The sequence below is a fragment of the Drosophila novamexicana genome, unplaced genomic scaffold (assembly GCF_003285875.2).
Source record: "Drosophila novamexicana strain 15010-1031.04,08,12 unplaced genomic scaffold, DnovRS2.1 tig00000008-arrow-pilon, whole genome shotgun sequence".
Lineage (NCBI taxonomy): Eukaryota > Metazoa > Arthropoda > Insecta > Diptera > Drosophilidae > Drosophila > Drosophila novamexicana.
This window is the reverse complement of record NW_020824765.1, coordinates 6,538,518-6,551,655: the sequence shown is the minus strand read 5'-3', so window position 1 is coordinate 6,551,655 and position 13,138 is coordinate 6,538,518. Positions and strand designations below refer to the sequence as shown.

Below are 13,138 nucleotides of genomic sequence, written 5' to 3'. Positions count from 1 at the left end.
TTAATTGTGGCATGCAGGCTGGTAGCTCTGAAAAACAGGACATACAATCGATATTTATCGATTTACCGATTTTTGTATCGATATTTATCGATTTCAGGCCAACATACGCATTATCTACACCATAAAATTAATTTTATTCATTCTAGAAGTTATATTCCAATTTTAAAGTCTATAGCTTCTATAGTCTTTGAGATCGATATAAAATAATATAATATAAGTATATTATATGTTAGCTCGGCCTGTTACATACATAAGCACCAACATTTTCAATGGGTTCAGGGTATAACAATGAATAATAATTATTTTTAATTAGGAACCAGCATTAAAATACCAGCTTAACATGAAAAAATCAATTATATATTTATTAAAATTGTAATAAAGTGTCGTCTAACCGTTGACGCACAATAGAACGTATGTTGACATTATTCTCGTTTACTATTAATAGGTTTTGGACCCGGCGTACAGCCAGCAGCTGCCACATCGCCTACAAAACGCCCACTGAGTCCGGATCATCCCAATCCAGCGCTACCCATTACCGAGGTAAGCAGACAGACTTTGCGTAGGTTTCCGTGTGTGTGTGCGTGCGTAAGTGTAATAAATCACAAAGTACACTCGCACACACACACACACACATCTACACCTTAATAAATATATGTCGTGCCAGGACCCTAGTTGACATTGAGCATATGCCACTTGAACTTCCTGAAAAATCAATTAGTTAAAACGTGCACGCTGACTAATTAAATCATTTGTCAAAATTGCGAACATTTTATTGATGTTTATAGGAACCGAGATGATTTAGTAGAACAGGCAAAATAAATTCTGATATAATAAATTAATAAATTATTGTGGTAGCTCTTAAGGAAAGAGTAGAAAATTTAAGCCGTTTGTACGAAAATTTGAGATCTACCTGAAAATGTATTTTGCATTAAAAAGCAACTCATTTATTTAAAAAACTAAAATAAAATTTAAAGGGGTTTACATTTTTGTAAAATTCATGAAACAGAAACAAGTTTAAAAAAAAAAACTCTTCAAAAAATGATTTAAATAGTTCAAACATAAAACTTTACTCTAATCTCATTAACCTTTATGTTCTGAATTTATTCCCCAATATGTTCCCAAACAATATTCATTCAATTTATTTGAATATAGATTTAAAATTGTTCATTTATTATAATTAGAATTCCAACATCTCTTGTTGTGAACCCACAAAAATATGTAGACTCGTGTTAAACAAAACTTTAATTTAATTTTTTATCAAATATTTGTAGAAGTATGTTCAGAATTTGGTTGTGTATATTTATTTGGGTGAAACCCTTTGCTATAAAAAAAAGGTGTACTATTCAATTTTCTGGATATATTTTCATGCAATTTTCTCCTTAAATACCAGACGCCGAGTCCTGCTATGAACCGCATGGGCTGGGCGCTGCGAACTTTATTGGTGGTCGATAACTCAAGCTGTTTGAAGGATCGCAAGGTGAGTAATGGCTGGCAATTAGCTTTGCACAAAGTCAACTTCTATTATATGACCAATTGTTGTAGGTCTCGGGCAAGTTAATACGCAAGTGTGCACCCGGTACAGAGCTGGTGGATTGGCTGGTTAACTTGGCGCCCATTGTGCACACACGCGCCCAGGCGGCGGGCATGTGGCAGGCGTTGCTCGAGGAAGGCGTACTGACACACGGTGAGTGCGGGCGGCAGTGAAGTGAAGAGTGAAACTTGCTCAGTTTCAGTTACAATTATTGCCACAATTAACGAATTTAACAATCGTTAACACATTGTTCTATAACAGTTAACAAGGAGCAGCCATTCAAGGATAAATGCTTTCTGTATCGATTTCGCTTGGACGAGGAGGGCGGAGCACCTGCAGCGGGCATACCAGCTGCTGAGGATCTCAGTGCAGCTAATGAGCATATACGTGAGGCATTGAGTGCACTCTTTCAACGTGGTCCAGATGCAACATTGCGCATGATATTGCGCAAGCCGTAAGTGCAATATTGATTGTGCTACTTGAGAAGCACTTATTAAAAACTGGCAATGCCAAAAGTATGCGAATGAAAAGCAGCTTAAGGCCGAAATGTTAGTTATTGTCTGCTTGACAGAAGCCACAACTAGTCACACACACACACACAAACACACACACAAACACACACATAGACACACACACAAGAGCAGATAATAACTTATGCAAATGTTGCTTTGGGCACACAGTGCGTATGATTGATATTTGCTTTTGCCTTTGCCTTTGGCTTGCCAATTAGTTGCAGTGTCGATGCAAGACACAAGCCCCGAATGCGCCTATTTGTTTTTAATCAATTTGTATGCACACAGTTCACACGAGCGCACACCCGAGGAACTGGAACTGGTATTTGAGGAACTGGTTCATATAGCAGCCCTCTCCCATTTATCGACCAGCATCAAGCGTGAGCTATCCTCAATAATTGTATTCGAGGCCCACGCACAGGCGGGCACCATATGTGAGTATCATATCAAATTGACAATTAGCTCATCAATTAAAAACTCATTTACATTAATTAACTTACAAATTAAACAAATACCATGAAATAACTATTGGCTTACAGCTGGCCAAAGATTAAATACCCATGACATGGGATAGTCCTAGAGAAATAGATCAATTTTGACAAACAGCTTTTAAATAGTTTGAGCTTTGGCATTATGAAACTGAATATAGCTTAAATTTATACCAAGGCTCAAATGTTTTTCATGGAAGAACTCTATTATTTATATTGTCGTCTGTTGTTGATTAGTTGTAGTTAATATTTGTTTATGATACCTTAAAAAACTTTTTAAATCAAGAATAACTCTTAATGCTATGAGAAAGTAATATATACTGACCGAATTATAGATTGTATGCCTTTCATCATCCAGATAAGTTTCTTCTCTCTTGATATTTATCAGAAGTGTGTACAACATGCTTTCAAAAATGGGATATTTCGTGACAAAATTCTAATGCCCCCTGCCAGGTTAAAGTCAGGCAAAGTTTGTTAATTGAATTTTCCGCAAGTTGAGCAAATAAAGCAAAAATATAAATGTTCATATAGACATGTTATATAATAAGAAAAAGCTCTTAACGCTGTTATCCCTTTTGCCGTTCATCCCTTTTTACGCGCCTCATTACATAAATGTCAACAACACGAACCATAGTATTCAATCAAGGCGACGAGGGCCGCTCCTGGTACATATTACTCAAAGGATCCGTGGATGTTGTGATACATGGCAAAGGGACTGTTGCCACACTGAAGACTGGCGATGATTTTGGCAAATTGGCTTTGATTAACGACGCACCCCGGTAAGTGAAGCTAACTGCAAACCTTTTACACTTCTGAACGTATCCATTAAAAACAACCTGGTACCACCTTTTACAAAGTGCTCAACATTTTAAACTGTCAGTTTGTTGGGCTAAAAGTTTTCGTTTTTCATTTTTTTTTGGTCCCAAAAACTTTTCTAAACGGGACGTAAACCATTAACAATTCTCTTTACATCGTTCACAACTCTTTCGCTATGGATTTTCAGCTACTTTACAGCACTTTTTGCTTTCAACCAAATACCAAATATATATATACACATATATATGTATATAGAGAACGTCGTACACACGCCACACTCTTGCAGATGGCCAAGCACAACAATGTGAGCAAAGATCCAGCAAGTGCGGCGGGCTAATAGCATTAGACACTTTGTTGCTACAATAACAATGACTGATAACAGCAGCTATTGTGCGGCATTAATAGCCATCAATTGAAGATTGCAACAAAATATGGGGCATTTACTACACTCACTTTTACATGCAGTTAATCAAAAGGGCAGCCAGTAGCAGAGATTTTAATGGTTCAGTAACAGCAGCTAAAAGCTAGTGTATTGTCAAACGAAATGTTAAAAACTGTTTAATAAAAGAATAGAAGCTGCTTTAAGCACAGTTTGACTTGTTTACACGTTTCTCCTTAAAGAAAGTGTATTAATAATTACTGTGCATGATTATTTGAAGAAAATACCAAAGCTTTTAATTTTGGAGCTTTCAAGATTAAAAGCAGATTAATATTAATCTTAAAGAAGCTTAAAAAAGCTCTTGAAATTAAAATAGCCTACCTAAAGCAAAGCTCGTATTTTTATGAATACTTTCCGCTAATGCCGTAAGCTCGTTAACATTTTTATTTATTTCCATTCAGGAAACACAACGGATTAATACAAATAAAAAAGAAATCAAAGGAAATTTTGTAAAAATTAACTGCGGCTATTTAGTTACCATAAATAAATCAATTACGGAACCACTTAAAATACATTGGAATAAAAAGTCCATAATGTTGCACTCGAAATCATGTTAATTAAAATGCACTGTTTGCTTTAAAAATAAAGCATTGCGTCGGTGGCAGAAACCGCAATGATAATATTGAAAGATGGATTTAAAGCCACGCCTTCATGGCGCAAATTGACAAATAAAGGTTATTTATGCGGGCTTTTACACACAGCCATCGATTGCTTTTATTTAACAGCTGAAAATGTTTACCGCATGCAAAATGCAATTTTCGCCGCAAAATGCGTCACATGCAGCTATGCAAATTTACACATTATGGGAAGGGAGACAGGGGAAAGGGAAAGGGGAAAGGGCAGTAGCAAAAAGTGCCCAAAAAATGTTCAACAGTTTGACAAAATGTATTTAATTAAAAGCATTTTGGCTAAAACATGATTTATGAAAAGTATGCTAGTCGAAAAATTTAAAACTCTGTAATTGGATTTAGAACAGGATTCTAATACGTGCTGTCAATATAATTTGATATAGATTAGTCAGATTGAATGATTCATTAATCAGAAAGAAACAAAAAAATTGAATATAAACGGATGTTAAAAATAATAAATAAAATTTATATTCGATTTGCTTAGTTTCTTTGAACCAAGCAATTGCGAGATCGGCACACTGAATCCAAGGTTTAGGGATCAACGCCCCGTCGTAAAGAGAAAATTTGGTTTATTAAAATAATATTTTTCTGGTATTAATATACATTTCTTTGAATATATATATATTTACAGAGCAGCCACAATCGTTTTGAAGGAGAACAATTGCCATCTTCTGCGCGTGGACAAGGAGCACTTCAATCGCATTCTACGTGATGTTGAGGCCAATACATTGAGATTGCAGGAGCATGGCAAGGATGTGCTAGTGCTTGAGCGCGTGGCCAAACAACGTGGACAACATTCGGCTTTCAAGTGAGTGGCAATTGCACTGCAAATGTATTCCCAAGCAGCCCCTCATCCCCTCTGATCACACCATCACATACATTTTTAATGGGCACGCGTTAATTTTAATTGAAATTGTAAAGTAGCAAACACTTGATTTTGATTGCGCATTTACGATTTAAGTTAAACGTGACTGAATTTCCATATATGTTTATCCTTTAACAGATATACCGTGATGTCGGGCACACCGAACAAAATGCTGGAACATTTGCTTGAGACGCGCCTGGGACAGACCGTCAGCGGCATGGATCCATTTCTGGATGACTTTCTGCTTACGCATATTGTGTTTATGCCTGTGGTGCAGCTCGTCGACGAACTGGCCAACTAATATCCTTTTTACAAAACAAATTGAAATTTAAACCTTTTTAGTTAAATCAAGCTTAGGTAGGGCAATGCTTGACATAAGTCTTAGCATCTTATTCTCCCCTAGTCAAGTCCTTTTCTTTATAGACAGGTCCTAAGATCCAAACTCCTAACGCACAACGAAGTCTCTGCCAGTGAAAAAGTACGCTAATCGGTGCTTCTTCTGTTGCTTTCAATGGTAACTTTCTGATTTGATTTGCAACCCAAATCAAGCAATGAAATTATCCAAGATTTAATTGAATTTCTTGAGCCGCCTTTTATGCATGTCGGCCACGTGCCGCAGCTTAAAAGTAACTTGACTCGGCCAGCGCCGACACTTTAAAGGCCCTTTTGAAGCTAGACCCCAAAATGATCCACTTTAAGCACAGCACTTTACAAAAGAGAAAACACACACGCCCTGCCGCCGTTTCGAACTAAGCACTCGACCATAGAACAACTGACACAGGAGTCACGTTCTCTCCTGGGCAGAGTCGTAAATAGGGGCTGTGGGCGTCATGGAAGGGAGGTCAACAAACATATCCACAGCGACAGTTTAAGTGTTGGCAGCATGCAAACCATGACCACGCCCACACATATGGGCAGAACATGAAGTCAGGTTCGTGACTCGAAAGTATCAAGAGTGAAATAACAAAATAGAAGAGAGTTCCTTGGGAAAACCGAAGACCGAATGCCCTTACAGACGCTTAGTCTGAATCTCTTAAAATTAAAAAAAAATAATCAATATGTTTTTTTAATATTTTTATTGAATCCTAAGGGTTAATTATGTGTTTTTAGTTCTGGGTTAAAAAGTTTTCAGAGACAAAAGCCTTCTTTTCTTTTTTAGATATAATTTTTATAATGTCGATTATTTTACATAGAATCTAATCTATTAATATAATTGTATATAAGAGACAGGGATCGGTTCTAATATCTATGTATCCATTTTAATTTTTGAAAATTTCCATTTCACCAAAAAAACAAGCGAAAATTTCGTTATTAACGAGCAGCTCTCCGATATATGCAACCCTTCAGGGTGTTACATATTTCATTGAAAAAAATTAAATACTCACAGAAAGGGTATCAAATAGAAAACTAACTAACTGCTACACATCTATGCGGGTTAAAGTAAATGTTGAATTCTTTGCTTCTGCATACGGAAAACAAAAGCCACAATGAAGTTGAAAATAGTCTAAGCACACACAGATACACACGCACACGCATACCCGTACACACACAATAATAACAGAGTCCTTGGACATTGGGTCAACAATTCGGTTATGTTTAGTGCAGCGGCAACAGCAGCAGAAGTTGGGTAGAACTGGGAGGACAGGAGGGACTGTGGGGCAGCGGGGACAACGGGTCTCAATGATGCTTGAAACTAATCTTCAATTTGCATTGAAATACGTGATGTGCTTAATAAGCAGCCAGTTTCAGACCCCCGAAAAGTCCCGTCCACTGCCCATTGATTGTGCGTGGTGCGTGCCGAAAGCGACAGTTCTTCGGGCTACGCAATTTTTCGAGTTTGTTTTTTTGTTGTTTTGTTTTAAGGCAACTGTTTTGATTGTTCCTTAACCACCGTGCACCTTTCATTGTGATGCGCATGAGGAGGCCCAAACGCCAGAGGATCGCGAATATATAATCAACTTTAAGAAGCGGGTCATACAGTTCATGCAAAAGTGGGTCATGGCGGTGCGTCATGCGGCCTTCGAGGAGCCGAGCGTATGCGATTTCATAGAGGATCTGGCCGCTGAGGTGGAAGCAGATCCCGATTTGAATGAGGAGACCAGCATCATACACAATGTCCTTACACAAATGGCACGCTATCAGGAGGATCGCAATCAGAATGCGGGCCAGAAATGGAAGCTGCCAACAAATGGACAACCGATTTGTCTGTTCAGCGGCAATGCGACGCCCTCAAAGACGGTCATCAGGCCGGACGATGACAGTAAGTGCAGCATTGCAGCAATTCAATTCCAGCCGACTAATCTGTACTCGCTCTCCGGCAGTCATTTTCCGTGTGTATTGTGCGGACCATACATATTGCACGCTGCGCTTTCCCATGCACACCACCGCGGAGCTAATCAAGGCCTGTGCGGCGGACAAGCTGCAATTGAATCGTGGACCCGACGACCTCTGCCTTGTCGAGGTGAAATCCAATGGGGAACGGTCCGTATTCAAGGATAATGATGTTAGCATACCCACGGGCCTAACGCTCAATGGCCGTTTGTTTGTGTCCGTCAAGGATCATTTGGATGCCTTGGTAAGTCCATCATTGAAATTCCCTCCTTTTCGTTTGCCTTTGACAATTATCTGTTGCTTTGTGCAGACCCCATTGCCGGAGCAGGAATGCCCCACAGAGGGAGTCGACATCGATTTGGAAATCTTGAGCACCAAAGAGCTGGCCTATCACATCACAATATTTGAATGGGATTTGTTTTGGGCGGTGCATGAATACGAGCTGCTCTATCACACATTTGGCAGGCATCACTTTGGCAAGGTACACTCGAACAAATTAAACATCATGTATATGATTTGTAAATTAAGTTTGGCTATGGTTAGACAATTGTCTAGTGTGATTCGATTTTTATCAGATCTGCCATTTAGGCCGAGTCGGCTCTTAACAACAATTTGGGAGAACGGATCTCTTTTGCATTTGTTTTGACGGACTTGTCCAAAAAAAAGTCTCTAAGAAAAATCTGTACGTTTTTTAAAGGCCGTCTTTCTGACTGTAATTTACTTTAGTATAACAGTCTTCAAAGGACATGTTATGTACTATAGGGAAGGGTTTGAAAAATAAGCTTTAGGGTTCAAAAAGTCTTGACAACATATATGGAAAACATTTTTGTTTCTTTTGCTTCAATTCTATCCAAATCTATCTATCTATCTATCTTGTGATTTAACCGAAGCATCGTGTGTTTAAGAAAATATATGTAGGATTCTTTTTTAAGAATCGAAATAAATTTTAGATCTAGTTTTTTTTTTATATTTTATGAAAGATGTGAAATAATATTGAATGAAGTTTCCATAAAAAAGAAAATTTAGTATAAGAATAGGTACAGAAAATTTAAGACATATTCACAACATATCTTTTCTGCAAGTGTACAGGGGGTAAGAGATATAGAAAGATAGAGCTTATTTGTGGCACACGTTTGAAATTGCCTTCGGCTGCCTCGTTGCATTGTTTGGCAGAAGTTTTAAAAGCCTTTCGGCTAATTAGGCTGTAACTGCAGGTACAGACGACTCGCCCCCCGGCCGAGGGCCATACTTAGAGAAGATTTCTAGTTTGCCGTGAACTATTTACAAGTCTGGCATTTGTCATGTAGCTGCAAATTGAGTTTTGGCACGAGTTGTCGGTCTGAACTTTCAAGGTCCTCTCAAGCAATTAAAGCTTGCCAAGTTAAATACCAATGTTGACTCTCTGACACCTCTGCTAACGCACATCCCACAGATTACGGCCAATTTGGATGTGTTTTTGCGGCGCTTCAATGAGGTGCAATACTGGATTGTCACCGAGCTCGTCTCCACGCCCAGCCTGAGCAAACGAGTGGGCCTTGTGCGTAAATTCATCAAGCTGGCCGCTTAGTAAGTGCCCAAATACCCTAACCAAAATCGAATATAGAATATTGACAATATTTTCTACCGCCTACAGCTGCAAGGAGTATCAGAATCTGAATGCCTTCTTTGCCATTGTCATGGGCCTGTCGAATATGGCCGTAACGCGTATGCATCAGACGTGGGAAAAGATACCATCGAAATTCAGGAAAATCTTTCAAGAGTTCGAAGCACTCATCGATCCCAGTCGCAATCATCGCGCCTATCGCGTATTTGTGGGCAAGCTGCAGCCCCCGCTAATACCCTTCATGCCGCTGCTGCTCAAGGACATGACCTTTGCCCACGAGGGCAACAAGACGAGCCTCGACGGCCTGGTCAACTTTGAGAAAATGCACATGATGGCCCAAACAATGCGCACTATACGCTTTTGTCGTTCCCGAAGTTTGGGTAAGTTGACCAATTATCTAGTTTTAATGACACTAGCTGAAAATTACAATTGAATATGGAATGAATTCTTATAGAGAGCTTTAAAAATTTGACTAAATTAAAAGAGCTTTAAAGGTCCAAGAAAGCTTTGGATTTGGAACCGAAACCAGAAGCTTTGTGTCCATTCTTTTAAATAAGGAAAGCACATTAAAGCTTCAGGCAACTTCATCCCATATTATAGCTTTAAGTTAATAAGTAAGCTGCAATTTGTCGCCCTAAATGCTTTAAGCTTCAACTAGTTCGATTTGAAGAATTTACTGGGCTGTAAAAATGTTCAAAAATGTCAAAATAAAATTGAATATGTGAACTTTGATAGGAGCTTTGACCATTTGATTAAATGAAAAATAAAAAACTTTAGAAGAGCTTTCCAAACAAAAAAGGAAATCATATGAAAGCATCAGGCGACTTTATACTACATTAAATAGTTTAGTTGAAATGCAGGCTAAAATCAATCCGGTTTTTAAAAGGCTGTATTGAACTCTAATAATATTTAATAATTTAATACATCTTCAAGCTTAGAGCGCAAATTAATTATATTATATTTGTTCCCACCCCAAATGCTCTTTCATCAAGTGCCTATTTAAAAAAAAAGTTTTAGATGCCCACGAAACTCAAATTAATGCATATAAGAGAATTTTGCACTACGCTCAAAATTTGTAGCGATATAAAAATTTCAAATCTTCAGCTTTTTCCCAAGCTAATTAATTTTCCCTTTTTAAAAAAAATATCTTTTAAAATATCTCTTTTTTCTATATTTCTATATCTATTTCAGGTCTGGAGCCGCCGTCACCCAAAAGCGAGGGCGAGGTGCGTGCGTACATCAGCAGTTTTCGTGTGATTGACAATCAGCGGGTTGTGACCGCCATGTCACAGAAGGTGGAGCCGACCAGGAAGCTAAATTAAACAAAATCCAGCGTTAACAAGTCGTCGTATAGTCCCCTAGTATAAACGCGTAATTAGTGTCTATGATGCGTATTTAATGGGTTTTAAACAGGCTCCATTAATTAAACTAATTAAACTGTAATCAACAGTTATGAGCTTAGCTGAGTTGTTTTTAGCTGTTGCCCCGCCAGCGACCAACCAGTGCATTCTAAACTAAGCGGCAAAACCCAAATATAAAAGTAATCAACTAATAAGCTAACTTTATTCATATTAGTCAGAAACTAAGTTATATTTATGTAAGCTTCGCAAAAAAAAAACCAACTATCTCAATTTCCAACATGAACTGAAACATAACAAGAACAACACAAAACAAAAAAAAACTTTTCGCTTTAGTACAAAATTGATAAAGCATTTGGCTTTCGGGCAGGGGGCGGGCTCAGAAACGAAATTCCCAAACCCAATGGACGCAACAAACAAACAAACAAATAAACAAATGGGCGTGTGTGATACTAAACATTTAGAGGAAGCAACAACAGCAACTGCAACTGCAACTGCAACTGCAGCAAAAACAAATGTACTAAACCTACTTCCTGCAACTTTACTAAAAAGAATATAAAACAAATAATCATTTATATATCCAGTCAAGGCTATGCACCACTTCAAAAGAAAAGGGTATACACAAGTGGAATCTATTTTTTTAATAAGAACAAAAAAACGAATAATTGGCATGTCATAAAACTAAGCGACTAAACCATATATATATAGATATATATATAAACATTATCAAATCTAGTTGAAGCTAGTTATTAAAAAAATAAGTTATGTAGCGCTAAGTCATTTATTTAAATTTTACTTTTCCTTTTATATACACACATATGTATAAACATAATTAATTTATGCAACATTCATAAATAAAATACAAACACACACACATATATTTATAGTCAGTTATTATCATTTGTTTTATTTTGTATAAAAAAAAAAACGAGTTTAGTTTTCTTTAAGTTGGATTCAAATAAATATAAATATGCTTAGTTTAAGCATATTACAAATAAAAACACTGGAGAGGGACCTTATTAGTTGTAGAATGTGTACAAAAAAATAATTAAAATGGCTTCATATTCAGATGTACATAGAATAGAAATTACTTTAAAAGAGAACCAACCTTAAAGTTCTCAAAGTCAAGTGTGTGTCTTTTCTGAGGCCCAACTTAATAAATTTCTCAATTCCCAACTAAAGTTCTCAACTGCTCTGCAGGGGTCTCTTAGAAGGCAGTGCTTGATATATAAATATATATACATATAAATGTAGTTAAACTTAGTAAGCCAGTGTAGTTACTTAGAGTATCGAAATAAACCAACTCCTCTCCCAAGAAGGTCTCTCAAACAACGATATACCACTTAGACAAGAACCACTACGTAGGCGACTTTACCCTAACTAACCGACCCTACAATGTAGATTATATGTATGTATGTATCATTTATTTAACTATTTCAATTCTCAACAATTTATGCACAATAACCCACAAGATACGAGTTCAGAGGTTTCTCCCGAAAAAAAAAAATCAGTTGTACGAATTTTTTGAATGGAACTTTTTTTTATATATATGAAAAGTATACTTAGTATGCAACGATTGTTTAATTTATTAAATACAGAATCAATTCTGAATTGATTGACAAACAACGCAAATGACACCAATTTTTTAAACAAAGCGAACGGAATGTACGAAAGTTAAAGCCTTTAATTACTTTATATACCACACAAAACAAAAACCTAAAAGGAGAATATGCTGTCCATTTAAAATTTCTAAAACAAAATTAAGAAAATTGTTAATTTTCCCAAATGAAAACTCTTCTAAATATGTAGATTAAATGTTATACTAGACGTAGACCAAGGCATTGTCTAAATGGAACGGGTTTATAGAATACAACCATTTATGCTTGCCCATAAATTTAAATCTTACGTAGGTAAGAAATGTTTCCAAAAACGTTTTGTGTCAAATATTTAGATATAAATCTATAATATATACATATACATATTTTGTAGCAAATCTTGAAATATAATTATAATAATATGCCAACCATATATATACTTGATAAAACCAACAAACAGAGAAAAATTTCAAATTTTAACTTGTGATTCGATTTGACAATCTTAAAAGAATCTGTACAACTTTTATTTATATTTGTAAAACATTTGCTTGATTTGAACCTTTTGAACTTTGCATAAATTTGTATGAATCGGGTACGAAGATCCAAGCTATAGCTATACGCATATACCTCCGTTTAACCATACCGGGCTCTTAATATTCACACAATAGCTCTAATAATTAAAGCGGAGAGTCAGTGAAGAAGTCAGTAAAAAAAATTAGTAAATGTTCAAAACCATCTAACTAAATGTTCAAATCAATGTTTCCATGTCTAACGAATACAATCTTGACAATTTTACTTAATACTATATATATACATAAATATGGGCTGCTTGGCAACCTATATAGAGAGTACTAACTATATCATAATTACTTACTTAAAATAGACTAGTTTTAATAGAAAAACGCTCAGCGGAGCTCACAGTAAGAATACAACACCAATAAAGAACAATTAGCTGGCCGAATAACAAGGCA

At 36.6% G+C, this 13,138-nt stretch overlaps 1 protein-coding gene across 3 annotated transcripts in view; it reads left to right on the top strand.

The window, feature by feature from the left end:
* Nucleotides 1-11,327, top strand: part of LOC115762564 (rap guanine nucleotide exchange factor 4) — a 62,306-nt gene extending 50,979 nt beyond the window's left edge. For all 3 annotated transcript variants that reach the window (XM_030704884.1, XM_030704963.1, XM_030705042.1), the window contains 14 exons: nt 446-540; nt 1,391-1,477; nt 1,543-1,684; nt 1,793-1,985; nt 2,332-2,477; nt 3,166-3,310; nt 5,047-5,223; nt 5,419-5,580; nt 7,179-7,540; nt 7,602-7,855; nt 7,922-8,092; nt 9,044-9,177; nt 9,245-9,594; nt 10,406-11,327. In XM_030704884.1, the coding sequence (XP_030560744.1) occupies nt 446-540; nt 1,391-1,477; nt 1,543-1,684; nt 1,793-1,985; nt 2,332-2,477; nt 3,166-3,310; nt 5,047-5,223; nt 5,419-5,580; nt 7,179-7,540; nt 7,602-7,855; nt 7,922-8,092; nt 9,044-9,177; nt 9,245-9,594; nt 10,406-10,536 (2,549 nt within the window). In that variant the 3' untranslated portion in view covers nt 10,537-11,327. The remainder of the gene's footprint in view (nt 1-445; nt 541-1,390; nt 1,478-1,542; nt 1,685-1,792; nt 1,986-2,331; nt 2,478-3,165; nt 3,311-5,046; nt 5,224-5,418; nt 5,581-7,178; nt 7,541-7,601; nt 7,856-7,921; nt 8,093-9,043; nt 9,178-9,244; nt 9,595-10,405) is intronic.
* The last annotated feature ends 1,811 nt before the right edge of the window (nt 11,328-13,138 follow it).